The sequence below is a fragment of the Exophiala xenobiotica genome (genome assembly GCF_000835505.1).
Source record: "Exophiala xenobiotica strain CBS 118157 unplaced genomic scaffold supercont1.4, whole genome shotgun sequence".
In the NCBI taxonomy this organism is placed as follows: domain Eukaryota; kingdom Fungi; phylum Ascomycota; class Eurotiomycetes; order Chaetothyriales; family Herpotrichiellaceae; genus Exophiala; species Exophiala xenobiotica.
Window position 1 is genome coordinate 1,915,999 of NW_013562491.1, and position 25,020 is coordinate 1,941,018.

Here is a 25,020-nt window from a genome sequence, read left to right on the forward strand (position 1 = left end):
TGGTTCTAAGCTTCATCGAGGACCTGCTTAGGAACACTAGTAGATGTTGCATCATTGGCATGACATAGACATATACTGTTATTGAGAGATTCTTATCATCAATGTTGCCTCATCGGCAGACATATACCATTACTGAGAGCCTACTCAGTGTAGATGTCTTATCGTTGGTATGTCATGACATGAGGATTTCCTGGGGGAGCTCTGGGAGAAATTCCTAGCAAGACGCGTCGCTATGTAATCCAAGCCGTGCGGATTTTTTTTGGGGCAGACATAACCATCGTTGTTAAGAAATCCGCCAGCACGGCCTGTCGCTATTCAGAATCCACGCCGACAAACACCGCTCGCTCGTTCAAGAACTCGTCCACGGCATCCACAAATGTCTGCAATTCCTCCCTCGACGTGATGGTCATGAGACTGATCATGAGCCGTCTGGCCAGGAAGAACCCCTTGCGGAGCATGTCGAAAAAGAACAACTCTTTCAAAACCTCATCTTCCGCTGAATGTCCTTGCTTACTAGTATTGCCATATTTATGCCCGTCTTTGTTCTCGTCCTCGTCCTTGTCCTTGTCCTTAGGACCACTGGTAGCAGTGGTGAAATGGACGGCCATCAAACTCCCCGTGCCCGTGACGTACATTCGAGCCCTGTGCCGGGCGGCGAGCTTGTTTAACTCGTCACGCAGCCAGACACCCTTGTCAAATAAGTCAGTCGCCTCGTCTTCCGTCGTCCAGAGCTGCTCGAGCACGGCCGTCGCGGTCGCCATGGTCGTGACGTTGTTGTTGAACGTGCCGCTGTGGTACACGCCGCCGCCGCAACCGCCGCGGGGACTGTTATAGCCCGGTTCCAGCATATTCATGATGTCGGCTTTGCCGCCGAAGGCACCGAAGTTCTGCCCGCCTCCGGCGAAGTACTTGCCCAGACTGGTCATGTCGGGATAGACGGCCAGGAGGTGCTGGTAGCCGTGGATGGACATGCGGCTGGTCATGACTTCGTCGAAGAACAGGACTGCGCCGGCGGTGGTCGCAAGGGAGCGGCAGGCCTTGACGAAGTCGGGGTTGGCCGGCGTGCAGCCCGAGGAGCCTTGCATGAGTTCGAGGAAGATGCAGGCTAGGTCTGGGGAGTGCTGTGCCACGGCGGCTTCCAGGGCCGGGATGTCGTTGTAGGGCACGACGATCCAGTCGTGCGGCGCATTCATGGTCTTTTGTCCGTTGGATTTCATGTTCATCGAGCTTTGGCTGGAGAATGCCGCGAGGCCGCCGTGGTAGCCGCCCCTGGAAACAGGCAGACACGTGCGAGGTTAGTAGCAGTGGAGAGGGGGTCCATACCAGGGGAGATGCGAGAGGAGGCAGGCAGGGGCACAAGAAGGGGGCGTTGAGTGGATTGTGGGGTAGGGAACATACTCAAAGACGATGATCTTGCTTCGTCCAGTGTACGCCTTGACGAGCGCGAGGGCCGTCATATTCGTCTCGGTGCCTGAGTTGGAGAACCGCACTTTATCCATTGTCTTGAACCGTTCGCAGAAGAGTCGGGCGAGTCGGCCTTCGTACTGGTTGACGGCTCCTAGGGCGAAGCCCGTGTCGACGGCGTCGTGGATGGCTTTCTTGATGGTCGGATGAGAGTGGCCGAACATGCAGGCGCTGTACTCGGCGCATAGGTCGAGATACTTGTGCCCGTCGACGTCAGTGAGATATGAGCCGTCGCCGCGGGCCTGGACGACGGGAAACGGTCTCATGTGGATCACATTGCGAGTTGTGCCTAGGAACGGTATGGTCAGCGGCGGAAGAAAGAAAAGTCGAAATAACAGAGGAGGGAAGAGAAAGGGTTATGAGCGTACCTCCAGGCAATGAAGCCAAGGACTCATCGTTGATGGTCTTGCTCTTGGGATGCGAGGCCGTGAAGTGCTTGACCGCCTCGTCGAGGACGGTGGACAAGTTTGGCAGTGCAATTGGCATCGTTACCCTCGACTCTCGATTGCGTGAGTGTTGGTTCTGGAGATGGCCTCACATGTCCAATGCGCGCAATACTAGTACCCTTGATTCTGCATGAATACTATATCCCGTCTTCCAGCGCCGCTCTCCATCAAATTGTTGTGGACTGCTGGAGCCAATCAGATTTCCACCCTGCTTATCGCGGTCTCTGTTGCCTCTTTGGTATTGTGGTATGCCCTCGGCCGCCATCACCTGCCATATGACTTTTGTACTTGTTGGGGACAGACTGATGCTTCAACAAGGTTTGCACGAGATTGAATACCACTTGATATAGTACCTTTGCCTCAGATTGAGACGTGGATGGCACCATGACTCTGTTTAGTGCCTCTTTCTCACAAAAAGTCGGGGATGTCAGATGCGTGCAGTATGGATACAGGGTATATATGCTGCATGAATGGAGAACCAGCTCTACTCGACCTTCTTAGCCAAGCGTGAGCGGGAGGATGAAGGAGATGGTAAGCTTGGATATTAAATGTGACAACACCCTTCAACGGAGTGGGATACTCGTACGGCCAGCAGGGCGCATTCCACCAGTCAGGAGTGCTGCATCACGGAGCCTCGTGAGGTGACGAGGCTGTCGCTCTTTTGCCGATCCTCAGGCCCTAGCTGAGACAAGGATGACCTAACACAGACAAACAATAATCTCAGGGAGTGGTACTCGTATGGGTACTCGTATGGGTATATCTACGTCATGGCGATGAGAAGAACACTGTGTACCACAGTAAGGCCATCCTCGCTATTCCTGCGCCCATCTTGGTCGTGGCGGACCGACGACCACTTTTTGTTCCTGGTAGATGTCATTATTCTGGAGACCATGACATCAATGATCAACACACAAATCTTACCACCGTATTTATTGACTGGAGCGTGTTGGAGTCAACATCCATGTCTCTTCTTCTGCCGCGGTACTATCGCTATCTTACTCGTTCGATATCCGTCAGACTTTCAAGGCCATTCGAACACTAGCAGTACCGTCGAGATGTCAACGAAAACTCCTGGAGGTACCGGACCTAGTGAGAAATTCATGAAGAAGGATGCCGCCGGTAAGTCCCCACTGCGTCCTGCATCAGTTCTGGAGCAATGCCGCTCCCTGATTACATTGATCTGACGCGTGTATATACAATACAGCCAAAGGCCTTGGTGCGGACAATGCCCCAGCCCACAAGGAAGGCCATGTTCCCGGCGAGGCACCGGTAGCGAGCGACTCGTACACCGCAAGTCAACCTGGTACGAAAGTGGGCGAGAAGGGCAACGTCGGACAAATTGTGGGCGAGAAACCCAGCGACACGATCAATCAAGGAAACATGCGTTAATTTAGAGCCGATATGCACTCGGTTGTCCCGTCGAGGGCATGCCTGGGGGCGCGAGGAAGTAGGCATGAGCAAGCTAGGAAGTCCCCTGCTGAGAGAGGTTGCCTCGTATCGAGTCATTGTCGGTCACAACGAGACTGAGGAATGCCCGGAAGCGACACTACTCGGATCGCCCGTGTGGTCGAGTTTCGTCAACCTTGGTACAAGACTGATGGGCGCCGCGGTTCTCACTGGGTGACAATCTGCAGGGACGGAGGCAGGCAACTTCATTTTTGGCCTCACCAATAGCCAGATAGCTCGAAGAGTCTAGACGAATAGATCAGGCTGCTGCCCGTCCCGTGTACCAAATTTTAGATCTTCCTAGTCCTGGAAAGTGTTGCCTGCGAAATCTCGATGGTCAAAGGCTGATGTGGTGTCTGTTCTCATCCCCGTAGGTCACCCTTGAAGCTAAGCATATTTTCGAATAAGAAGCGGTTGCAGAATCCAGCCTGAGGTGGAAACAATTCTGCCAAAGGCTTCAGCTCGGCTGTGGTATCTGCGTAGCCTGGCCCATCGTGTTCAGTACTAAGCGATGCTAGTATGTCGGATGTCTTGATGCTCTCTGGTGGCCAGGCGAGACTCGATGTAAGGCGCTCCCTTTCTGTAAGCAGAGCGGTCAAGAGTCTAGCCCCTCGGACCGCAACAACACTTGTGTCGAACTTGCGGAGCAACTCGATGCACTCAGTGACAAGGTCTTTGTGCGTTTTGAACTCGGGGTCGGACGCCGAACGATGGAAGATATCCAGGCAAAGAATGATCGCAGCAGCGACGCAGAACGCTTTGTCAACCCAAATGATCGGCCCGTCGAGGTCTTTCGTCTGCTTCGCCTCGTTCAGTATTGTCTTTGCCGCAGCTAGGCATGTCATGCGTGTGATCGAATACGCCGGGTTGACGAAGCTCGCTCTGATGTACGTGCGATGTATCATGATGATTTTGTGGGCAAAGCAAATGGTCAGGCTTCTCCTTGCCGCCGGGACCCATTCAGGCCACGCGGGGTCGATCGGCTCAACGACGTGGAAGAAACGAGGCATCCCTTTCGTAGCCAAAGTTCGCATCCTGGAATCGTACTCCAAGACGTACTCATACTTGGTAAATTGCGTAGTTGCGTGTAGCATAGCCTCGTGATGGTCCACCATCAGCTTGGCGATCTCAAACAGATAGTTCCCGTAACTGATATAAGTGGGAAATGTTGTCGGTATTGGATCCATGTTTAGGTGGTTCCGGCTCGAAGGCTTAGTCGTGGTGAAATGTAACGGGTGGATATTGTGGCTCTCGTTAAATGGGAGAGACATCCAATCTTGGACGCAGAGTTGCGACCACAGTCTTCGGCCGATCTCCCGCTTGATCAATTTGTGTCGTTGCTCTTCAGTAGATGAACTGGTGATCTTTTCAGATGCTGGGTCATGATCAAGTCTATCCAACCCCAAGCTTTGTGCAATCTTTAAAGCACCACCAAGAAGTACCGAGAGTTCGCTGGATTGACCCAGGAAATGAGCAGACATGGTCAACGTTGCAATCGCATGGACAGAGTAGATACTGTGATTAGAGGTGTATTCGGCTTGGTTCAGACACGAAATGGTCGCCTTATACCATTGCATCGACAATTTCGAGGCTTCAGCCTTGTGGAAACCCCACTGAATCTGTCTTCGTTCCGGTGCACATGTCAAGCTGCCTGCCATGATAGAAAAGAGGAGTGCAAGCCATTGGAGGTCCAAGTTGGTGATGGCTAAGATCTCCGACTGGTCTTGATCAGCGAGAACGCTCTGCAATTCCCATCTGAAGAGCGGGCCGAAATAGCAGCCATGATACCACAGAAGAGAAAGCTCATGATAGTTGACTAGATCCCAGATGTGGTCAACGCTGGGCACCAACATCTGCAGGAATGCTGTCTGCGCATCCGCCGTGGAGTTGAATCCAATACCTGTCGAGGCTAACCAGGAGCTGCTGACCTTCTGGGCATTTGAAGTGGGCTTTCGTAACTGTGGAGGGAAGAATGGCTTGAATGCATATTGTAATCTCGGTTCGTTCGCCCATCTTGCCTCCCGAGGTAGGCAGTCGCTCAATCCTCCAAGCAATGCTGGTCTTGCAGTCTGTTCGAGAGCTTGCTGCGCATTATTATCAGAAGCCGGATCCGATTCCGAGACTCGACTGGCTGTCGAGCGTGTCCGTTTGTACACCCGATGAACAGATGGATCGTACTTGGTTGGCCAATTACGCGTGCACTTTTCTGGAATGCCTCTCTTGACGCATCTACCACAAGGAGCCTGTCTATCACATTTCTGCCGACGCATGGAACATTCCGTGCAAGTCTCTCGCGGTCGTTCGACGGCCATAATATATATATATATATATATATATATATATATATATATATATATATATATATATATATATATATATATTGTAACGTGCCGGTTCATCTTCACGAAGTCGTGAACTGAGGTGTCGGGCTGGAGACTGAAAGTGGGAGAAAGAATTCGTACTCCGTACACCTATCAGGCCGGTACGATAAGGCGATTTGACAGGCCACCCGAGAACTTCGCGAGCCGTAAGCGCTGGCACCTGCTGGAGTGCTGGCCGTAATCCTGTGACCCCCGGATCTCGGAGACGTCCGCATGCGTGAGATAACGAAGACCGATCAAGAAGCCCATGAATGTGCTTTTATATTGCTGACCTTCACAGATCAGCCTCCGGATTGGAGTGCTAGATCGCACCTAACATTGGGGTCATCAATCTCCAGTATCATACGTACTGTCAACCGTCAACCGTCAGTTGTTGCCCCCTCCTACACAGGGATACTGAACTCAAGATGGCCATCTCCTACGAGACCCCGGCCTTCACCGTCCCCGTCGTGGATATCTCCCCATACCTTAGCAATCCACAGTCTGTCGTAGCCGAACAAGTGGTTGATCAGATTCGAGCTGCTTGTGTGACTAGCGGGTTTTTCCAAATCACAGGTCATGGCATCTCAAAAGCTTTGCAAGACCAGATATTTTCCGCCGCAAAGGCATTATTTGCTCTTCCAGAGGACGTCAAGCGCAAGCTGGCCGGCAAGCCAGGCAGAGGGTATGAGATCATTGGTTCGCAGATACTTGAGGCGGGCAAAAAGCCAGACCTCAAAGAGGTGAGCTCTCCCATCGTTCGTGGACAAGACTTTGCCGAGCTAAGAGAGTCCAGGGATTCATGATCGGTCGAGAGATTCCTGACAACAAACCACCCTTCCGACCATTTCAAGATCCCAACATATGGCCTGATTCGACTCAGATACCGGAGCCGCAGTTCAAGCAACCATTGCTGGAATATCATCAAGCCCTATCAGACTTGTCCGTCCAGCTGATGCACATTTTGGCCCGAGGCTTGAAGGGATTCGACACCAGTGTCTTCGACGAGTATTGCAAAGACCCGATTGCCAACGTCAGACTCTTGCACTATCCCCCGCATCCGCAAACAGACGACAAGGAACTGGTTGGTGCAGGTGCACACACGGATTTCGGGGCAATCACACTTCTGCTGCAGGACGGCCACTCGGGGTTGCAAGTACTTAATCAGCACACAAGACAGTTCGTTGACGTGCCACCCCGAGAGCATGCTTATGTGGTCAATGTTGGTGATATGCTGGAGACTTGGACCAGCGGACAGTATAAGTCCAACATACATCGAGTTGTACGTTTTCCTGACCCAGAAAGTTGCAAAACATATCTCTGACAACATCCAGATCAACACGAGCGGCACGGATCGGTACAGCATACCCTTCTTCTATGACGGGGCGTCAGACTGCGTAATCAAACCGCTGGACGGGTCCAAAGGGAAGGCATTCACAGTGGAAGAGCATATGCTTTCGAGGTATAAAGCCACTTATGGTTGACGAACTTGATTATCTGACTCTATTTCTCCGGTCGCGGGCTCTCCATTGCTTTGGGCTTGGTGTTGTCGTAGTTGCTTCTTGGTCCGTGGGAATGTCGTCTGGAGAACCTATGGTACTTTTTGAATGTTTCACCCGTGAGACGATCCATCTGGTCTTGTGTCGCCACTCCCCTTCTTTCTGGCCGTGCCAGTCATTCGACTCTGGTCCACTCCCTGAACCAGATAGCGATTTGTGGCGATTCTCGGGATACTCATCAAAATCTTCTGCCTCCTCTCCGTGTCCGTCCGGTCTCCGCTTCTTCTTCAGAATATGGGCCAGCACCTGTCGTCAGCCTCTGCTGAATTGAATCGTCGAGTGGAAGCGCGATCAGGGGAGGATCGACCTTACCGGCGACGGCGATAGTGCAACCTGCACTATCGCCACCCAAGTATAGTGATGTATCTGACAATCGTAGGACGCAAGACCGTCATCGTCCTCGTCCTCGACTTCGAATCTCACGGCTCCCAATCACAATCCTCTAACATCGCCTGTCCTACCATCCACGTCTGCGTGCAAACCAGGAACTTCCCATAGCCACCTCCTCCCTCCGGAGGCCGATCACCTCCCACAATATCCTCCACACCCGAAAAGCTAACTTGGCTTCAAAGGAGCCCATGAAAAAAGTCGCCACCTAACTGGGCGATACACCATAAACGCTTCATCGCGGTGTAGCCATGTAGAGCCCAGACGCCGTCGACTCGGTAGTGAGAGACTAGCCCTCTTTGCACCACGGCGCCGAAGACTTCGATCCGGCGGCGATAACACAATGACTGGCCTCTTGGTAGCGGCTCACTCTTTAGACAGCACTAACCCCGGCGACGACGGCGCCAGAAATATCTCCTTGTACGGTGCCCAATGAGGGTTTTGAAAGACGCGGGTTCGTGCGAAATCTCTCGAGCGCCATTCGCGACAGAGCAGTCACGGTATCCCGTTGATCTCTCGGGGGTGAGAGTCGTGGGGAAACGGAGCGCAAGGGTACCTCATTCAGTACTCTGTGCGCTCCTCCGAAGGCGAAGCGGCCACAGCAACACTCGATCGTCACTTTCAAGACTGCTAGGACAAGACCTCATGAAACACTCCTGGACAGGTACGCGTGTCTTCACAGCCACAGAAGCGACATTGGCCACAGGAGAGCCAGCAATTCGATTAGATCTGAACCGGGCCGCAAAAGGCCAGCAGACACATGCCGCCGCCTCTTCATCTCAGCGACTCACCCATCACACTCGCCCGGTGAAGGAAGATCTTGCTTTTGACCACATGTGAGCGACGACGTCCCAACGGGCGAAAAATATTCTTTGTGGGACAGAGAGGAAATGTCCAGGCGCAGGCTTCCGAGATGCGTCGTACGGCTGCTGCATAGTCTCTGCCTTGTTTTCATCTTGGACACCTGTTCCAGCCGCACCGTATCCTTGACACTGGTTTATTCGTACCTAATCCGAATGAAGAGCCAGACTCAAGGCGCTGCCATCTCAGTCCTGTATTAAATGTCAAGGAAGCCTGCCCCATTCTCGGTTGATTTTCATCGTGAAGTACCACTCTGAGATGCTGGTGGGAGTTCATGTTGCAAGCGAACTTAGCTCTCATCTGGAACAAGAGGTGTGCATCATCAGTCCGTCCAGTGATCAGATCACGGCCACGATGATGTGGTACCCAGGGTACCTCCGTTCAAGAAGTCGGCGCTGACTCTTTCGAGCCCATAATTGGCTTTCACGAAACTGCACAAAAGGGCACGTCTCCGAGCCGTAAACAATCCACAGCCAACCCTCCTGTGAAATCTTGGAGCCGGAAACGGCCTTGATGAGTACGCTGCTGGTCCATAACAAATTGTGCTAAGTAGATCAGACTGCGTTCTTGCCAGTTTCTCGGAATGATGCAGTGGAGACGCCAATGAGATTTTTCCAGACCGCTAGCGCACATGAACCTGTGCCATCATGTTTGTTTCAAGTTCTCCCGATTACATGGCGGCAGTAGAAAGTCTCGTCTTCTTCTGATGCATGTCCTTTGGTTTTGTATCCTAAAAGATTATGTGTCGCTGTCTCGGAGAAAATTTTGGAACCGGAACAGAGAAACAGGAATGGCGGATGTTTCAAGCTGCAGTTATAGATAATCGTATGGGACAAGTTCAGCGATATCCTCGGGCGTAATGGTGGCCATTGTGCGCTGTTCAAGAGGACGCAGCGTATTGTGGACATCAACGCTTCTGCGAAGCTCTTCTTTGGCTTCTCGGTCTTTCCCCATAGCTTTCAGAGATGTCGCATACAAGTATGAGCTTCTGGCGATGTCGGCGTAGTACGTGGGCTTGTTGATCAGATGCGACTGGATCTCCTCAAGTTGTTGGCTGAATGAATTAACGTCAGCGGCTTCCATTCAGCCAGTGTGAAACTCACCAGGCACTGGTATACTCCGCACGCTTTGCGTATACTCTTGCTAATTGATACTGACAAAGAAGTGTTGACCGATTCTTTTGGCCGGCAGCTCGCGCCGCTCGTGATACGGCTTCCATATGGTCATGCAAGCTATGGTTAATATCTCGACGAGACTCATCTGCACGGGCCAGTCTGATATTACCGCGAGCATAGAATAGAGCGGCACTCCTGGTGCACGTTGTCAGTATGCTTCCTACTTGAGGACCGTGACTGAAATCTCACCGGACCGAGCTCGCATCATCGACTCCAAAGGTCGCTTCTCGATCTTGTATGGCTTCATTGACGACATCTTCAGCCTCGTCGTAGTTGCCCTGGTGCTGCAACACCAAAGCTTTGTGGTACAGAGGCGAAAAGAGTTTGTCCCTAGAGAAATCTGGGAGTAATTCTCGGATGCGTCTTGATTCTTTCAGTAGGTCGAGAGCTCTGTCCCATTCACGGTGACATGCCCACGCTTGACCTAGGTCGTTGTATGCCACCGCCAGGATGGAAGATGTGGTATTCCCCGCTTTTCGGTGCCGTTCGACCTCAATGTCCCAAGCTTTGCGAGCGTACGTCAGCAGTTCCCGGATATTTCTTGCAGAAACTGCCAGTCCAATTCTGCCTCGGAAGTATTTTGCAAGATCCTCTGCCGAGGCAGAAGGGCAGCTGTGGTCTGGTCTGTAAATGCTTTTGACGGTGTCAAGGAGCAGGATAGCTTCGTGGCCAAGGCCGGTCTCGAGTCTGTATCTACCTCAGTCAGTAGGACACGATTCATGTTTTTAAACATAGGTCACTTACTGTACTGCTTCCAATAGCAACTCAGCAAGTTCAAAACTTGCCAGCTCGGCCACAGACAACTGCTTTAGTTCGGCATGCACTTCCATCAAGCGAAGGATATGGATATAAGCTAGACGACACTCGTCCCAACGATTGACCAAGGTGGCTTTTCCCGTCACGTACTTTCTGTTCAAGAACGGCCATTGATGGGCAATCCGACTGACAGCTTGTCTGAAGACCGTTGCCGCCAAACCATAGCGAACGGCAACCTCAATAGTCACATCCTGCACCAGTCTGTGAACTCGAACTTCTTGATTGTCGCGGTTGACATGAATTAGCGAAGTTTTAGAAAGGCGGTTGCGATAACCACGGAATTCTGACTGAGTCATCAAGGATCCTGAGCTGTTCAAAGTATTTTGCCGTGGTTCCAGTGTGCGATTCTCGACGCCTTCCGGGTCCAGCATGGACACCAAGCTCAATAGTACGAAGGTATCTGGCTGGGACTTGTAAAGCCTATCCAACGCCCACGAAGTGACCAAATTCGGACCATCCTTTTTCTCACCATGCAAATAGGCGTAGAGGGCGTTTTTGTAGGGAAAGAGCTTCTTGAACCCCGAGATTGTGAGCTCGTCGTCATATATGGCTCGCCCCAGTTGCTCGATTGCCAATGGCACACCTTGACACCACTCCACAATGTCCATTGCATCGGCTTCAGTTTGGGTATCGTTAGGCTTTTCATCATCAGCAAGATGGCGCAGTAGCAGCGCTGCGTCGGCTGTTTCCAGGCCCGACAAAGATAGCTTGCCCGTATATGGTCGATCGTTGTTGTTGAGACGCGGATTACGGGTTGTGACCAGAATGCTGCCGTGGGAGCCTGGGGGCCAGAACTTCTTGATCGTTTCTGGATCCTCTGCATTGTCAAATACCAGCAACCATCTGACAAGAGTCTTGGTTTCTTGACTCTGCGGGGCACCGCGCACGGGGTCTCCTAACCATGTTCGAAACGTCTCGCAAGAATGTTCTCGAGTCATGCTGTCAGATGGGCCGACTAGACCGAGTTCAGCCGCAATGTTAGAGTAGTTTTCTGTCAATCGGGCCTCGGAGTCTGCTGTCAACCAGAACAGAGCATCGAATTCGGCGCCGTACAGGCTCGCGAACCTCACAGCCAATTGGGACTTGCCCACTCCGCCCATGCCCACAATGAGAAAGCTGCGATGCTCAGGCGTCGACGCGTCTAGCGGTCGTGAGTCCAGCAAAGAAGACTTTATCTGCAAGATCTCCTTGCCTCGGGACTGAAAGTACTCTTTCTTTTTCGTTTCAAACCATGTGGGCACCATTTTTATGGGCAGGGGAATAACTTTCTCGTTGACAATGAACCTGCCACCAGGTGGAAGTTTTACGAAGCCAGAACTCCCGGAGGACGAAGCCGGGGAGGGAGTACGGACTTCACTGGTGCCAGTGTGCATGGACCCCTCGGCATTCATAGTTGAGTTTGCATTCACAGGGCGAGACAATCCTGGCCGAGCCGTAAACACATCGATGCTTGATGGTTGATCTGGGAAAAAGTGCGTCAGATGCGTCAGAAAGCGTGCAGCAACAATACTATTGCGGTGGACAAACTTCCTTGAATATTAGTAAGAGAACGCAGAAAGCGTAGCAGAGTGCGTGTGACCAAGATATATCCGGTTTCTTCACTTTTACCGAACTTTGTCATGTTCCGGTGGTCACTGTGTATTCCTATAGGAACATTGCCCGCTAAAGTGGCAGACTGGTAGTTCACGATCTGCTTGTCGTCAGCTTAAGCTCGCACCTCGAATATTTTCAACCCCATACGGTGCCGACGCCCGTAACAGGCCTCTCTTCAAAAAAACACTGAATTTGGAGAGCAGGATGGTCGCTGGCCGCTCTGGATCTCAACAGGATATCGAATTCTTCCTGAATTCGCTCTAGATCAGCGGAGTTTGCCTCGAGCTGTTTGAGCAGTTGGGGATTCGTTTGCTTTACTATGCCAACCACTTGCCAGACGACTAAACCAACCAGCCAATCCTGCACCTTTATGGGGTGTCCCAAGGAATATGATTGCCCGTGTGCAACCATAGAGGGTATGCAAATGCTGTTCCGAACCCCATTGCTTGGACCGCACCAGTGCCTGTCATGGGAAGCGTCAGTTTCCAGGGAAAAGCGGTGAAGGACACGCACGCATGCCACCCTTACATATTTGCAAACAATGCCTCCCAAACTATGACAGACGAAGAAAATTGGGCGCTATTGAGTCATCAGTTGAGGTTCCACAGTTTATGATGGCGGATAGCTACCACATGCGACTCCACTTCTGACCTATACAAAGCCAGCGTCTGTAAGAGGTTTTCCGCATGCTGCTTGATTTTATTGACTGAAACTTTGCCCAGGAACTGTTTCATGTTGACGACCGCCGCATCATACCCATACGCCATAATCCGAGCATTGCCGATGTCTCTCGGTAGCAGCGTCTCGGGCCAGCATTTGAACTGGCCCTCTGCTCGCCATGTATCCACCTGATGACCATTTAAGCCATGTACGAATACTATGCTGGACATAGGTAAGCAGACACCATGTGTATAGCCAAAGGAATGATTACTCACTCAAGGACGGGGTCTGCTGGATCGTTTAATATTTTGATCCCTGTCGGTGGGATTTCTCTGTCGTGCTTTGGCTGCTTCACCCACGCTTTAATCCGGTCAAACATGTCTGCTTCCCCTTGGGCGCTCTTCACAACTTGACAACCAGGCCGATAGCTCCGGGTCTCGGGTATCTACCCGAATGCATTGAAATCAACGGGAAGGGGGTTGTCAATTGAGCTGGCGAGAGGCGGTTAATGAGACTGAGGACCGGCTGCCACCGCAGCACCGCTCTCCATCCCACTGGCTGCACATGGCAAGGTCTCGGTATTCCGGAGCGGGCGGTGGCATCCTTGCGAAGCGCTGCTCCGACGACATCCCATTCGCTCGCGCAGTTGACTGCTACTGCATGTCTACCCCGCCGCCCGCCGCCCGCAAGCCTTCCAATCTATACACCAGTGTTGGCTGCAGAGGTACTGAACCCGCTGCTGAACAAGGTCGTCGACATGTAATCTGCCGATGGCTCATGGAATCGTCGATGACGAGTCATGCCTGCAGGTTGCACAGCATCCACTATAGCCGATACGGCCTAGGCTCGCCTAAACCCGGCAGGGGGGCCGGGCGGTACGGCCCAGTAGGCAACCTTCTACTCCGTACGCCGCAAGTCTATCTACCGGGGTGCTGATGTGAAGGTGTTGATGGTGGGTTGTTTGCGCCTCCCATCGCGGGCGCGATGGCCCTTCAAAACGGGCAACCGTCTCTTCCCCTCCCGCAGACGAATTTCCCAGAGCCTGCTTCCACCTCGATGTGTTCGGCCTCCGTCTTCTTGCATACGCTGCAACAATAAACCAGAACGACCACAGAACAAGTCCCCATCATGACGTGCCTTGAGGCTCCTATTTCTCTGTTGTCACCTTACTCCCCAGCGGACCCTAAGGCGGCACAGCAACGCCTGGTCACACCCGCGTTTCCAGGAATCGAGGCCGAATTTTCCCTGGACAAGTACCTATGCAGGGAGGCTTTGCTGGCGGCCACAAACACATGGCGAACCAAATTGCCGACCGGCTTTCCACTGCGTATTGATTCGCCAGCAGTGTGGTCGTCGAGCACGCTCACGGTGGCAAATGTTACCTACCGGGTTAGTCAAGCGGATGCCAGTGAGTTGAAAAGTGCTTTAGAGCATTTTATCGGTACAAATCATCACTTGACTTCATCGCACACCATCTGACCAAAGCAAACGCAGAATCTGGGTTAGACCTGAATCGCATCGCTCCGGACACTTTCCATTTGCCATCGTTCGGTCCAAAACTACGCGATATGTCGCGCGCAATCCATTCTGGAACTGGCGTATTCATCATCAAGGGACTCCAACCCGACAAGTACGACTTAAGGAGCAATGTCATCATTTTCGCCGGGATTTCGAGCTATATTGGAGACCAAAGAGGCAGACAGAGTGCGCAAAACGATGTCTTGAGTAGGTGCTTGGGTAGGCTTAAGACGCGAGCCAATCTACTGACAAGTATCAGCTCATCTATACCCTACTCGTGATAAGACAATAAACGATCCTCGTCCTGGTCTTTCGAATCACGGTCTGGTAAGCCACCCGCGCGCCGGATGTTGTCGTGCCTAATCTGGATATCAAGCCATTCCACAACGATCACTGCGATATTCTCGCACTGTACGTACTTGAAACAGCTCGAGCAGGAGGCGCAACTAGGTGGGCGTCGTTCGCCCAGATGTACAACGAAATGGTCAGGGAGAAGCCACAAGTGCTAGAAGTCCTCGCACGCAACGACTGGCCACACGAAACGTAAGAAAACATCACACCCTCTTCACAACCATGAGGCTGACCTAAGCTATCGTAGCCCGAGTAGAGCAGTCAAGCATCTGCCTTTGATGTTCATTGAAGGTGGAAATCCATTCGTAAGCTTTACCCGCTTCGCGCTGACAGGCTTACCATCCTATCCACGCGGTCCAAACGCCCCTCAGCTGTCTCCTGAGCAAGCCGATGCACTCGATACTCTCCAATTTGTGGCTGGGAAGTACGCCGTCGAAGTGGAACAGGAGAAAGGTGACATCCTCTTGATCAATAACAGAGCTGTGCTTCATGCGCGGGACAAAATCAGAGACACATCGGATGACTCCCGGCGTCACCTAATGCGTCTTTGCCTCAGGGACACCGAGTTTGGCCGTCCTATTCCTGATGACCTGAAGCGCCGGTGGGGCGATATCTTCGACGGGAACGACTGTAAGAACGGCAAGTGGATGTTGGCCAAGGAGCACGATGCCTCCTTTGTTTCGAACAGCAGGTTCGACTCTGCCTTTACCAACGACGAGACTACTGGCAGCCATGGTTGATGCCGTGGGCGGTTGTTTTTGGTCGGGAATCTCTTCTATGCCAACTACTTCTGTCGGCATATATGTTCTTGCAACATTTCGGAAACGCCTTCCGGGAAGGGCAATGGAGCCTAATCTTCTTGGTACCATAACGATAGTATCCGTGAAGCATCTGTACGTTTGTTACTGTTTGGCCGGTGCTTAAACTGATCAATTCTGTAGCTGAATGCTCTGATCAATTGCGTTCAGCACTTTGGGATCGCTTTTCTTCACGAATATGGCAAGTGCGGTGAATATCATGCTGCAGGTCAGCTGTGGCAAAGATCATGCTCAACTCATGATTAATGAGTGTGGTCACATCGGGTTCCACAACCGCCCGGACCGCCACTGACAATTCATGCTCGTCTCAAGGCACACTCGTCCGGCCTGGGTGCGGCCTGGGTGAACCAGATATTATCGCATTTCTTCTGCCCACCAATAACTTCTCATAGAAACACCAACCCCACAATCCGATCCCTGCCAACAGCTCTCCAGGCGGTACATAAGAGTACTGGTTGATTGAAAGTGCATGATGGTGCCTCCTCCAGCCAGCAGCGTGGCCGGAAAAGTGGCGTCATGTGGTAACAATGGCCAAGAGGGAGCCCGGGAGTTGTCCCTTCCAAACATGCACAACACCAAAATTGGGAGCGTAGTGAGCCTAGTAGCCTCACCAGCCCAGGCACATGTCCAGGGGACCCTTATTAGGGACACTACCATGGTTCAGGCTGGGCTGGCCTGCACTTTTGAATTGAGAATATTCCTACGCACTCACACTCCGTGGTCGTGCAATATCTTCTGAGTGCCTGTTACGCTCATCCGTCAACGCCCAAACGGCCGGCAACTACACTCAGAAGTCCTGAATCCGTTGTTGGTTCTTTGATTATCTTACCCGCAAAAGCAAACCGTGTCACGACCCTTCAAAGGCATGGATTGAGCGTTCTCCAGATGAAATGCCGCCAACGATTGATAAGTGGTCTCGAAATGCCGGCGCGGCGAGCCAGCTGTGCTTCTTGACAGATGATGGAGACCCAGCCCCTCACACCGTTGACGGTGATAACCAGGTGAACTGCCAGGCTCACCAGGCCAAAGATCGCGCAATGAAATCCAGTGGGTCACACGTTGTCCGACGAGCGCGACAAGAGGTGAGCATCGCGCAGCCATAAGATTCCCAACAACACCAAGTTCAACAGATGTTCCTCTTCAACCTCGAGCGCACACCAGCTTGATCCCGCAGACGCCTGATTGTGCCTCGGGCAGCCTCCTTGATCTGCCGCTCATCCGCACATATCAGCTTTCGATCCTCCACTACCATCTGCCCGTCGATCACGACCATCTCTACATCGCTCCCACTGCAGGAGTAAACGACGGTCGTGACAGGGTCAAGCCCACCATCAGACACCTGATCCTGATCAAAAGGTGTGCAATGCAGGCCTGAGACATCGAGCACAATGAAGTCTGCTTTCTTCCCAACCTCAAGACTCCCAATCTCCTTATCGAGTCCCAACGCTTTGGCTCCGTTTATCGTGGCCATGGCAAGAACCTCTTCCGCATCCATGACTGCCGCGTCTCTCCAGGTGCCTTTGTGGATCAATGCCGCCAGCCGCATCTCTTGCAACATGTCGTATGTGTTGGAGCATGGTGCGCCGTCAGTTCCCAGGCAGACATTGACCTCGGAAGTCATCATATCCGGAACCGGTGCAATTCCCGACGCGAGCTTGCAATTGCTGCTTGGGTTGTGTGCAATGCTAGTACCTGCGTCTCGGAGTAGCGGTAGATCCTTGTCGAGGTCGAGATTGACCATGTGCGCAAGGACCGTGTTCCTGCCCTTTCCGATGAGGTGATTGCGGGCACAAAACTCGACGGGAGTGCAGCCATAGCTCTCGCGGTATATTGAGAGGTCCTTCGGTGCTTCGGCACAGTGCATTGTCAGTCCAATACCATGCTGGGCGCATGTATCCCCAATAGCCTTGTGCGCAGACTCAGAGGACCCTCTTGGAGTACCAGCAGCCATCCAGACCTGCAACCTGCCCCCTGAAGACCCATGAAAATTCTCATGTGCTACAAGAGCACTGGCAATGGACATGCTGGTGACGTCGCGATCTCTTGGGTCTGTGATTCCAAGTCTGGTGTTTGTTTCCTCGACCTTGACAAGCTTGCCCTGGACATGGATGGTCAGCTGTATCCGGGAAAACAATGTTTGGGGTTGCGTACTAAGCAGCCTCGGATACCCATCTCATCGACGGCGCGCACCACGTTGTCGAAGCCGCTCCGGTAAGTCAACATTGCTTCCAAGAAGCAGGTCGTCCCACTTCGAAGCATTTCGGCAATAGTCAGCCTTGCAGCAACGTAGCCATCCTCTCCCTCGTAGTTCGCCTCCAACGGCCAGATCGAATCGCAGAGCCAAGAATGCAGGGGCACGTCTTCGGCAAGACCTCGTAAGAGTGACTGGGCAAGATGCGCATGGGTGTTCACCATCCCTGGGAGGATGATACGCCCTGTGCAGTCCACAATTCTGGTCTCTGCGGGAAGATCAGGATTTCTCAGCAATGAGGCAGTCTTGTCGATGGCAACGATGCGATTCAACGTGACCAGAACAGCGCCATCCAACCATATCCTCCGGTCACCATCGACAGTGATGACCGTAGCATGAATAAACAATGTCGATATGTTCTTCATCCTCAGCACAGATGAGTGCGGAAATGCTCGAGTACACGATCTGCTTGTGTGCCGCGGACAGAAGTCGAGATTTATTCAGAGCAGAACAAGCATACCCACTGCGAAGCATTCGCTGAACCTGTGTCGATGATACACATGTCGTACAGGATGTGGCACCTCGTGCGCTCGAGCCAATCATCTGAGCGCTTCCCGTACGAGACTCTTCTATCACAGATAAGGTCGAAACGGACTATCACGCCCCATTGCGTCTCTGACAGGCTGGACGACAGATGTATCTGGACATCGCATCTCGCACAAGGACATATCAATATATCTCCTCAATATCTTTGATAACTGACCATCTAGACATGTCCTCCTGCTATCAGCTTGACTGCGAGGACGTCGAGCATATAAGGACGGTGGCCACCCGAGCTTAAGATACTAAGGTATCACTCACGTACATCTTTGACTTTCGGACACACCTCCCTCGGCTACTTTGAACTACAGCGTTCCTGTCAATGGAACTTCCCTCGAAGACAATGGACGACAAGATAGTGTCAGCGGAAGGCTCAGCAATCTCATCGTATGAGCCTGCTCCCGGAGCCTCGACGCCACTTACCTTGGGCCAGAAAGTAAGTCAATTCAAGACGTACCTCACTTCGAAAGAAGCATGGTTCGGAGACTACGACTATTGGTACCTTGTCACCCCGAACATTCCGCCTTTCAATCGGAAGTACAAGGACAAGGCAATCCCCTTCTACGGCCTCCATGACCGAGTCCCCATCTTCCTCACGATCGTCTTGGGCCTTCAACACGCTCTCACCATGATCGGATCGGTCGTTTCACCACCCTTGGCCATTGCGTCTGGAGCTTTCAATCTTCCTTCGGCACAAGTGTCTTACCTGGTCTCGGCAGCCTTCATCACCACCGGGCTGGCGACAGCTCTGCAGGTCACTCGGGTGCACCTGAAAGGCACGCCTTTCTTCATCGGCACAGGGCTTTTGTCAGTCGTCGGGCCCACCTTCGATATCCTCCCCATCGCCTTTTCCTACACCAGCATGAGGTACAACAACGGCACCTGCCCAGTCGCTGATGACGGCACACAGCTTCCTTGCCCCGATGCTTGGGGTGCGATCCTCGGTACCATGCTGGTCACTGTTCTGGTGCAGGTTCTCATGTCCCTGGTGCCACCGAGACTGCTGAACAAGATTTTCCCCAAGATCGTCACCGGCTCCTTGCTGCTTCTGGTCGGCGTCTACCTCGTCGGGAATGGCATGCAGAACTGGGGTGGATCGGTGAACTGCAACGGTGGCACCGGCTTCTATGCTTTGTGTCCCAACATCGCTGCTCCGAAGCCATTGGCCTGGGCGCATCCCAAACTGATCGGCCTAGGCTTCAGCGTCTTCGTCAGCATTGTGATTGTTGAGCAATTTGGCTCGCCACTCATGAAATCGGCAGCAGTCTTGATTGGTCTTGCGGTCGGCTGCACGATATCTGGGGCCACGGGATACTGGTCGCGTGAAAACATTGATTCGGCTCCGGTCGTGACGTTCCTGTGGGTTCACACGTTCAAATTGTCGGTGGATGGAGCCTTGGTGCTCCCACTGCTAATTATGTTCGTGTGTGAAGGAGTGTCTTGCATGCCTGAGTAAGTGTTCTTCCCCTCCAAAAGACGCTGCCATTCAGGCACGAGTATAGCTTTGTTGGTGTCTCTGCTGGGTAGAACTTACTAACGCACTGCAGCATACTCGCGACCGCCGAAATCTCGGGAGTTGAGGTCGAGGGCACGCAGTTCAACAGTCGTATCCAAGGAGGAATCCTTTGCGACGGTCTGGGCAGTTTGATAAGTGCACTTGGGACAGGCCTCCCTATGGTCTCTCAAGCTGGCAACAACGGCACGATTGTGCTCACTGGCTGCGCGGTAAGTCTGGTGCTACCGTACTGGAACTCTGCTCTAGCACAGTACTGACACATGATCATAGTCCCGGCGTGCAGGCTGGGCGGCCTCGGCTTTCCTTGTTCTGATGGGCTTCTTCGCCAAGTTTGGAGCCGTCTTCAGTGCCATGCCTCCATCGGTGCTCGGAGGAATGCAGGTTTTCCTTTATAGTACGATCGCCGTGGCCGGTATCCGGGTCCTCAGTCTGATCTGCTTTACTCGACGCAACCGCTTCATCTTGACGGTATCGCTGGGCATCGGGTTCATCGACATTGTGGCTCCGACGTGGTTTGACCAGATCTTGGACTACAATGGTAGCAATGTACACTTGCAGGGGTTCGAACAAGGAATCAACCTTGTCGTCAAGACTCCGTTCATCATTGCTGCGGTCATAGGGGTCTTTTTGAACCTCGTTCTGCCGAACGATAGAAGCATGATGGATGATATGATGGAGGCTCATCAGAATTCAAAAGGCCAAGTCATCAGTCTGCCGACGAGGGAAGGATAGAGAGTTAGGGGGCAACAGCTCACCCACGGCAGCGTTTCAGTCTCAACCCTGGTTGCTGGTGCTGGTTCGGCAATTCTCGTAAACGAAATTTTATCACGCAAGATGTGTATGGCGATTCTTCTCTTACCATACTGTAGTAGTCTCACAAGTCCCCCATACTGTAGTAGATTGGCTGGTATCACGAAAAGTACGAGTAGCACATGCTTTACCGAAAACCTGGTCTTGCGTAGCAGTGGATGTGGGGTGGGAGGCGACGTCGGTGGAGTTTTCCAGGCTGTCTTACGGTTTCAGAAGAAAAGAATTTTTCCTTGTCCGAATAATAACTGTGACACAGATAAACAAAAGAAGACGACCTCGAGAAAGACAGATCACACTACTGTAGTCTGAAAGCGCATCTTGACTGCCCATCGTTGTGGACGAGAGTCGCAGTACGAGTAATGAGAGTCGACAAACACCCGGTTAGCTTGGAACTCCGGCCAAGCAACCTCCATTGGGCATGGGCGGCGATAAGCGCGGCGTTTCTGCGAAGAATGGCGAACAGACTCGGCAAATGCTTAGGTACCTGACGAGCTGGTACATGGCAAGGATGGCAAGCTCGACAAGAAGCGCCGGGAGCAACTGCTCGAACCGTTCAGGTCCCCGATGCAGGGGGTTGGACGGTGGACCACAAAATGATCTGCAGTCTTGCCTCTTCTTAGCGAAATGGAAGCCAATCTCGAAGTTTCGGCACCGCTTGACATGTTGAGCATGTTTCTACACGGTCACCTAACGGTAGGACATACACGGTGGTGACTGTGGTACACTATACTCGTAGTGGACAATGCTCACAAGGACACCCCTCCCTCAAACATCGCAAAAAAGAAAAGTCGGTACTGTGCATCACTGCATGAGCTCCTGTTCCAGATTTTGACTACGCAGTACGGTCTTCTGCGAGCCTTTGCGATTCTTCTGACAGTACAGAATACAGTGTAGGTACTCGAATCCTCCTCAGGAGAAGAGCCACCGACGAGGGATGGGTCCGTCACTGATTCCTCCTTCGGGAGGTATACTATGTACGCTGCGCACAGTACGGAGTAAATCTTGCACCGTGTCCATACAAACCATGTCCTCTTTCTCAGGCCTCGCTCACAGCATCTACAAGTACAATTATTACTGTGCGCATGTGCTACTGTAAGCGACCCAGGATCTTGCCTGTCTCCCGAAGCAAACCCACAGCGGCCCCATTAACCGTTGGGTAGTCGTGCTGGAAAAGCCTCACCATTCCAACAGCGGAAGCAACAATATCCACTTCTCCACAACGAAAACGAACCCAGATAACGGGTCGCGGCGCTGGACGATGATCCTGGACTGTCACGAACACCTGAAGACTATTACTGTACCTGTCCTGCCACAATCCACTCCTCTCAGATGACAGGAAGTGGCATGCAGAGGGATCAGACTTTGACTTTGACACTTCGCAAGTCTTTTCTCAAACCACATACATTCTACGGAGTATCTTCCAGACATTCCTATTCCTGTTCTACGAATACACCTGGTTGTCGCGCCTTGAATTCTTCAGCATGGCTGCGGGACAGTCAGCAGCACAGGCGCTATTGTCTGCACTACCTCGCTGTGCGGTACGGATCTTTCGAAATCTCGACTCTCCTATCAATCTGATGGCCAACAACTAACGTGCTCGATGGGCAATAGGCTGCCTGCGCCGAGGAGTTTGTTGTAACGTCAACATGCGCCCCTACCAACCTCACATGCATATGCACCGACGCACCTCTCCTCGCTCGCATAACGCAATGCACCACCGCAAACTGCACCGTCATTGAAGCATTGAGTGAGTTCACCCATTCCGGATGGCGGCGGAGACCAGTATTCACTGACAACGTCCTTCAGGTGCCGCCAATGTGACCGATGCAGCATGCGGCGTCACGCCGACTGACTCGTCTCAAACCTATATCATCGTCACGTCCATCTTCCTGGCAATTGCAGTCCTCTTCTACCTGATGCGGCTTTATGTTCGTCCACCATTTACGCCAGGCTTTCGCATCGACGATGGCATCATGTTGGTTGCGACCGTACGTATTCCTTACCACATGCGCAGCGTCCTCCAAGTTGACCAAGCTAACAAATTTCAAAGATCGCTGTTGTCGTCTTCACAGCCATCAATTTGCAAGGTAACAAAATCTCTCTCCCTGCATCATAAGACTAGTAAGTTTCTGACTCTGGGGGACGCAGCCGCGCACTTGGGCCTTGGTAAAGACATCTGGAATGTCCCACCAGACAACATCGACATCGTTCTAAAGGTACGCTCCTCCCCGCTTTCTTTTGGGTGCCTTTAGCCTGTTGGAGTGCCTCTACGCAATGCCCGACACGACACGACACGACACTAATGTGCGCTCCGCTCAGGACTTCTACATCGGCGAATATCTGTACTTTTTCATCATCGTCTTGACGAAATTGGCGGTGCTGGCTTTCTACCTGAAGGTCTTCCCACAGCCATACTTCCAGAAGGCCGTCTATCTCGTCATCGGCCTGTGCATCTGTTACTTTGTCTCGTTCATGTTCGTCCTCGGCTTTGAATGCCAGCCCTTGCCATTCTTCTGGGAGCAGTGGCGCGATCCAAGCGCGGGGACGTGCATCAACATCAATGCGGGAGGATGGGCGGCCGCAGCAATCAATATCATACTCGATGTTTCCATCCTCACCATGCCGGTCCCCGTCATCCTCAAGCTGCAGATCTCCAGACAGCAGAAGCTTCAAGTTTTGAGCATGTTCGGCGTCGGATCATTGTAAGTGTCCTGCCCCTGTCACCTCCAGCCAGGTGGCGAGGCTGGTCACCGATCACCAGTCACCGACATCGAATTCATTTCAACTAATTACGTCCTGTTTTTTCTAGCATTACCGTCGTCAGCATCATCCGACTTCAGTCGCTGATCAGTTTTGCCAAGGATTCAAATCTCACCTGTAAGTAACCCCGTCTCTACGTGGTCAGTTGTCCTTGCGTTGCATGTCCATCCGGTGGACACCTGTGGACTTGAAGGCCACTGCTTGCGCATTTCCCCGTCCTTGCCCTTGGTTGCTTGAAGGCACCGGCCTGCCCATCTCGTTTCTCTCTGGGGGATTATCGCTGATCAAGTCACGTCGCATGTTTGCTTTGCAGACCACCTCCTCTCCATCTCGATCTGGAGCTCCATCGAACTATACATCAGCATCGTCTGCGCATGCATGCCGGCAACGCGGCTCTTCCTGCAACGATGCTGGCCCTCACGATTCGGCACCTCCTCCAAGTCCCATCAAGGCTCGTACGTCCGCCAATCGAGCACGTCGTTTCAGCCTCAACCTCATCCGCCAGGGCCACAACATCATGCGGTGGCAGGACCAGGATGGCCGATGCACAATAGCAACAACAATAATCATATAGTCAAGTCCATCGACGTTAGCGTGTCCCAGGCCGGGCGTGAGGGCGACGAGATGGAGCTGATCGACTCTGACGGGTGGCGGGGCGCGTCCCAGCGTGGGAATCAATATGTTTCGTCGACGGGCGAACGAAGGCCGTGATGTAGGCCCGTGATACGCCATGAGTTTATTGCGACCGGTTATACTCGTACCTTGTGGGAGTTTCAAGAGTTGGGGGCATGTACGACGACACGACGACTCGACGAGTTGTGGTCAAGGTACCTACCTGGTGACATTGGACGGGAAGGGAAAAAAAGGCTATAGATGTGTATGTGTACAATATAGTGTAGAAGTATATTCCATCCACCCATTGTTCTCCTCCACACTTCTACTTCGTATGCCTGATGTTGCTGTATGTACTAGTACGCTTCGTGATTGTCTAGGTGACCGCCAAGTTACTGATGACACTCGGGCGATAGATCGAGTCGAGAGTCGAGATGCCCGGATTACTGTAAGGATAAGCGAGGCTGAAGCGCAAAGGGGAGGCGTGCCCTCTCTCCGTTGAGGTAGATGGCTTCGCGTGGGGCTTGGGGCAAGTTTTCGTCTTGAGCCAATGCACTGCGTAAGCGTCAAAGTGTTTTTGAAGACATTCAAGTTCGTCCCGCAGAGAAAAGAAACGAGTACTAGTAGACCAGGTAAGTAGTACTAGTACTTCTCAAAGCTCGACCGCACATCGTCCGACTTCAACTCTTGCTCACGACGTCAAAGCTCGACTGCACATCGTCCGACAAACACCACTGTATCGACTGGACAGTAAGTTCATCCCACTTGTTCGTGGACCAGAGCTGCTGGAACCTGCGAAACCCGTGCGGCAGGCCTGGAAAGACGTATGTCCTCGTCGGGATTCTAGAAAGATAGTTCGAGAGTCAGTCAGTCAGGTCAAGTCAAAATCAATTCCACTCGGTCGGTCAGTCGGTCAGTCACGTTCTCATCTCGTCTCTTATCAGGCCCTTTTTCTTGCTATTGTAGTCTCCGGTCCCATCCCCAATGTGAGTTGATAGATAGCGAGCTCTTGTTCCCAATTCCCAATTTCCCCCCCGGGAGGGTGCTAGTGAGTCCAGCCGGGGTCTTGAACAGTGA

The 25,020-nt window shown here is 52.5% G+C and overlaps 9 protein-coding genes across 10 annotated transcripts; 5 read left to right on the forward strand and 4 right to left on the reverse strand.

Annotated features, from left to right (window-relative positions):
* Positions 1 to 311: 311 nt before the first annotated feature.
* Positions 312 to 1,950, reverse strand: PV05_06918 (uncharacterized protein; the record flags this gene model as incomplete). The annotated part of the gene is made up of 3 exons (XM_013459696.1): positions 312 to 1,269; positions 1,324 to 1,753; positions 1,833 to 1,950. The coding sequence occupies 3 exons, from the start codon at positions 1,948 to 1,950 to the stop codon at positions 312 to 314; spliced, it is 1,506 nt and encodes a 501-aa protein (XP_013315150.1).
* Positions 1,951 to 2,965: 1,015 nt separating this feature from the next.
* PV05_06919 (uncharacterized protein) lies at positions 2,966 to 3,299 on the forward strand (the record flags this gene model as incomplete). The annotated part of the gene is made up of 2 exons (XM_013459697.1): positions 2,966 to 3,029; positions 3,115 to 3,299. The coding sequence occupies 2 exons, from the start codon at positions 2,966 to 2,968 to the stop codon at positions 3,297 to 3,299; spliced, it is 249 nt and encodes an 82-aa protein (XP_013315151.1).
* A 419-nt stretch (positions 3,300 to 3,718) lies between these two features.
* PV05_06920 (uncharacterized protein) lies at positions 3,719 to 5,626 on the reverse strand (the record flags this gene model as incomplete). Its single annotated transcript, XM_013459698.1, has 1 exon — positions 3,719 to 5,626. The coding sequence occupies one exon, from the start codon at positions 5,624 to 5,626 to the stop codon at positions 3,719 to 3,721; it is 1,908 nt and encodes a 635-aa protein (XP_013315152.1).
* A 402-nt stretch (positions 5,627 to 6,028) lies between these two features.
* On the forward strand, positions 6,029 to 7,230 carry PV05_06921 (uncharacterized protein). Its single transcript, XM_013459699.1, has 3 exons — positions 6,029 to 6,459; positions 6,513 to 6,998; positions 7,051 to 7,230. The coding sequence occupies exons 1-3, from the start codon at positions 6,145 to 6,147 to the stop codon at positions 7,198 to 7,200; spliced, it is 951 nt and encodes a 316-aa protein (XP_013315153.1). The 5' UTR covers positions 6,029 to 6,144; the 3' UTR covers positions 7,201 to 7,230.
* A 392-nt stretch (positions 7,231 to 7,622) lies between these two features.
* On the reverse strand, positions 7,623 to 13,146 carry PV05_06922 (the record flags this gene model as incomplete). 2 transcript variants are annotated; one of them, XM_013459701.1, is made up of 9 exons in its annotated part: positions 7,623 to 9,577; positions 9,627 to 9,833; positions 9,888 to 10,391; positions 10,443 to 11,976; positions 12,042 to 12,204; positions 12,255 to 12,570; positions 12,636 to 12,686; positions 12,759 to 12,989; positions 13,043 to 13,146. In XM_013459701.1, 9 exons carry the CDS (start codon positions 13,144 to 13,146, stop codon positions 9,337 to 9,339), a joined length of 3,351 nt encoding a protein of 1,116 aa, XP_013315155.1. The 2 variants fall into 2 exon arrangements, with proteins under 2 accessions (XP_013315155.1, XP_013315154.1); XM_013459700.1 differs by lacking the exons at positions 12,759 to 12,989; positions 13,043 to 13,146 and adding an exon at positions 12,737 to 12,758 and having other exon boundaries at positions 9,337 to 9,577.
* Positions 13,147 to 13,895: 749 nt separating this feature from the next.
* On the forward strand, positions 13,896 to 15,403 carry PV05_06923 (uncharacterized protein; the record flags this gene model as incomplete). The annotated part of the gene is made up of 4 exons (XM_013459702.1): positions 13,896 to 14,208; positions 14,262 to 14,537; positions 14,618 to 14,828; positions 14,884 to 15,403. 4 exons carry the CDS (start codon positions 13,896 to 13,898, stop codon positions 15,374 to 15,376), a joined length of 1,293 nt encoding a protein of 430 aa, XP_013315156.1. The 3' UTR covers positions 15,377 to 15,403.
* Positions 15,404 to 16,577: 1,174 nt separating this feature from the next.
* Positions 16,578 to 18,070, reverse strand: PV05_06924 (uncharacterized protein; the record flags this gene model as incomplete). The annotated part of the gene is made up of 2 exons (XM_013459703.1): positions 16,578 to 17,552; positions 17,606 to 18,070. The coding sequence occupies 2 exons, from the start codon at positions 18,068 to 18,070 to the stop codon at positions 16,578 to 16,580; spliced, it is 1,440 nt and encodes a 479-aa protein (XP_013315157.1).
* Positions 18,071 to 18,588: 518 nt separating this feature from the next.
* On the forward strand, positions 18,589 to 20,493 carry PV05_06925 (uncharacterized protein; the record flags this gene model as incomplete). The annotated part of the gene is made up of 3 exons (XM_013459704.1): positions 18,589 to 19,697; positions 19,793 to 19,970; positions 20,032 to 20,493. 3 exons carry the CDS (start codon positions 18,589 to 18,591, stop codon positions 20,491 to 20,493), a joined length of 1,749 nt encoding a protein of 582 aa, XP_013315158.1.
* A 1,367-nt stretch (positions 20,494 to 21,860) lies between these two features.
* Positions 21,861 to 24,250, forward strand: PV05_06926 (uncharacterized protein). Its single transcript, XM_013459705.1, has 8 exons — positions 21,861 to 22,109; positions 22,183 to 22,318; positions 22,378 to 22,559; positions 22,622 to 22,658; positions 22,720 to 22,787; positions 22,891 to 23,273; positions 23,381 to 23,448; positions 23,645 to 24,250. The coding sequence occupies exons 1-8, from the start codon at positions 22,053 to 22,055 to the stop codon at positions 24,040 to 24,042; spliced, it is 1,329 nt and encodes a 442-aa protein (XP_013315159.1). The 5' UTR covers positions 21,861 to 22,052; the 3' UTR covers positions 24,043 to 24,250.
* Positions 24,251 to 25,020: the final 770 nt, after the last annotated feature.

What these genes read in the sequence shown, in the direction of transcription:
- PV05_06921 (XM_013459699.1), top strand. Translation starts at nt 6,145, where the DNA reads ATGGCCATCTCCTACGAGACCCCGGCCTTCACCGTCCCCGTCGTGGAT. An exon ending in AAAAGCCAGACCTCAAAGAG is followed by an intron (nt 6,460 to 6,512) that starts GTGAGCTCTCCC and finishes AAGAGAGTCCAG; the next exon opens with GGATTCATGATCGGTCGAGA. An exon ending in AGTCCAACATACATCGAGTT is followed by an intron (nt 6,999 to 7,050) that starts GTACGTTTTCCT and finishes GACAACATCCAG; the next exon opens with ATCAACACGAGCGGCACGGA.
- PV05_06926 (XM_013459705.1), top strand. Translation starts at nt 22,053, where the DNA reads ATGGCTGCGGGACAGTCAGCAGCACAGGCGCTATTGTCTGCACTACCT. An exon ending in CACCGTCATTGAAGCATTGA is followed by an intron (nt 22,319 to 22,377) that starts GTGAGTTCACCC and finishes AACGTCCTTCAG; the next exon opens with GTGCCGCCAATGTGACCGAT. An exon ending in GCATCATGTTGGTTGCGACC is followed by an intron (nt 22,560 to 22,621) that starts GTACGTATTCCT and finishes CAAATTTCAAAG; the next exon opens with ATCGCTGTTGTCGTCTTCAC.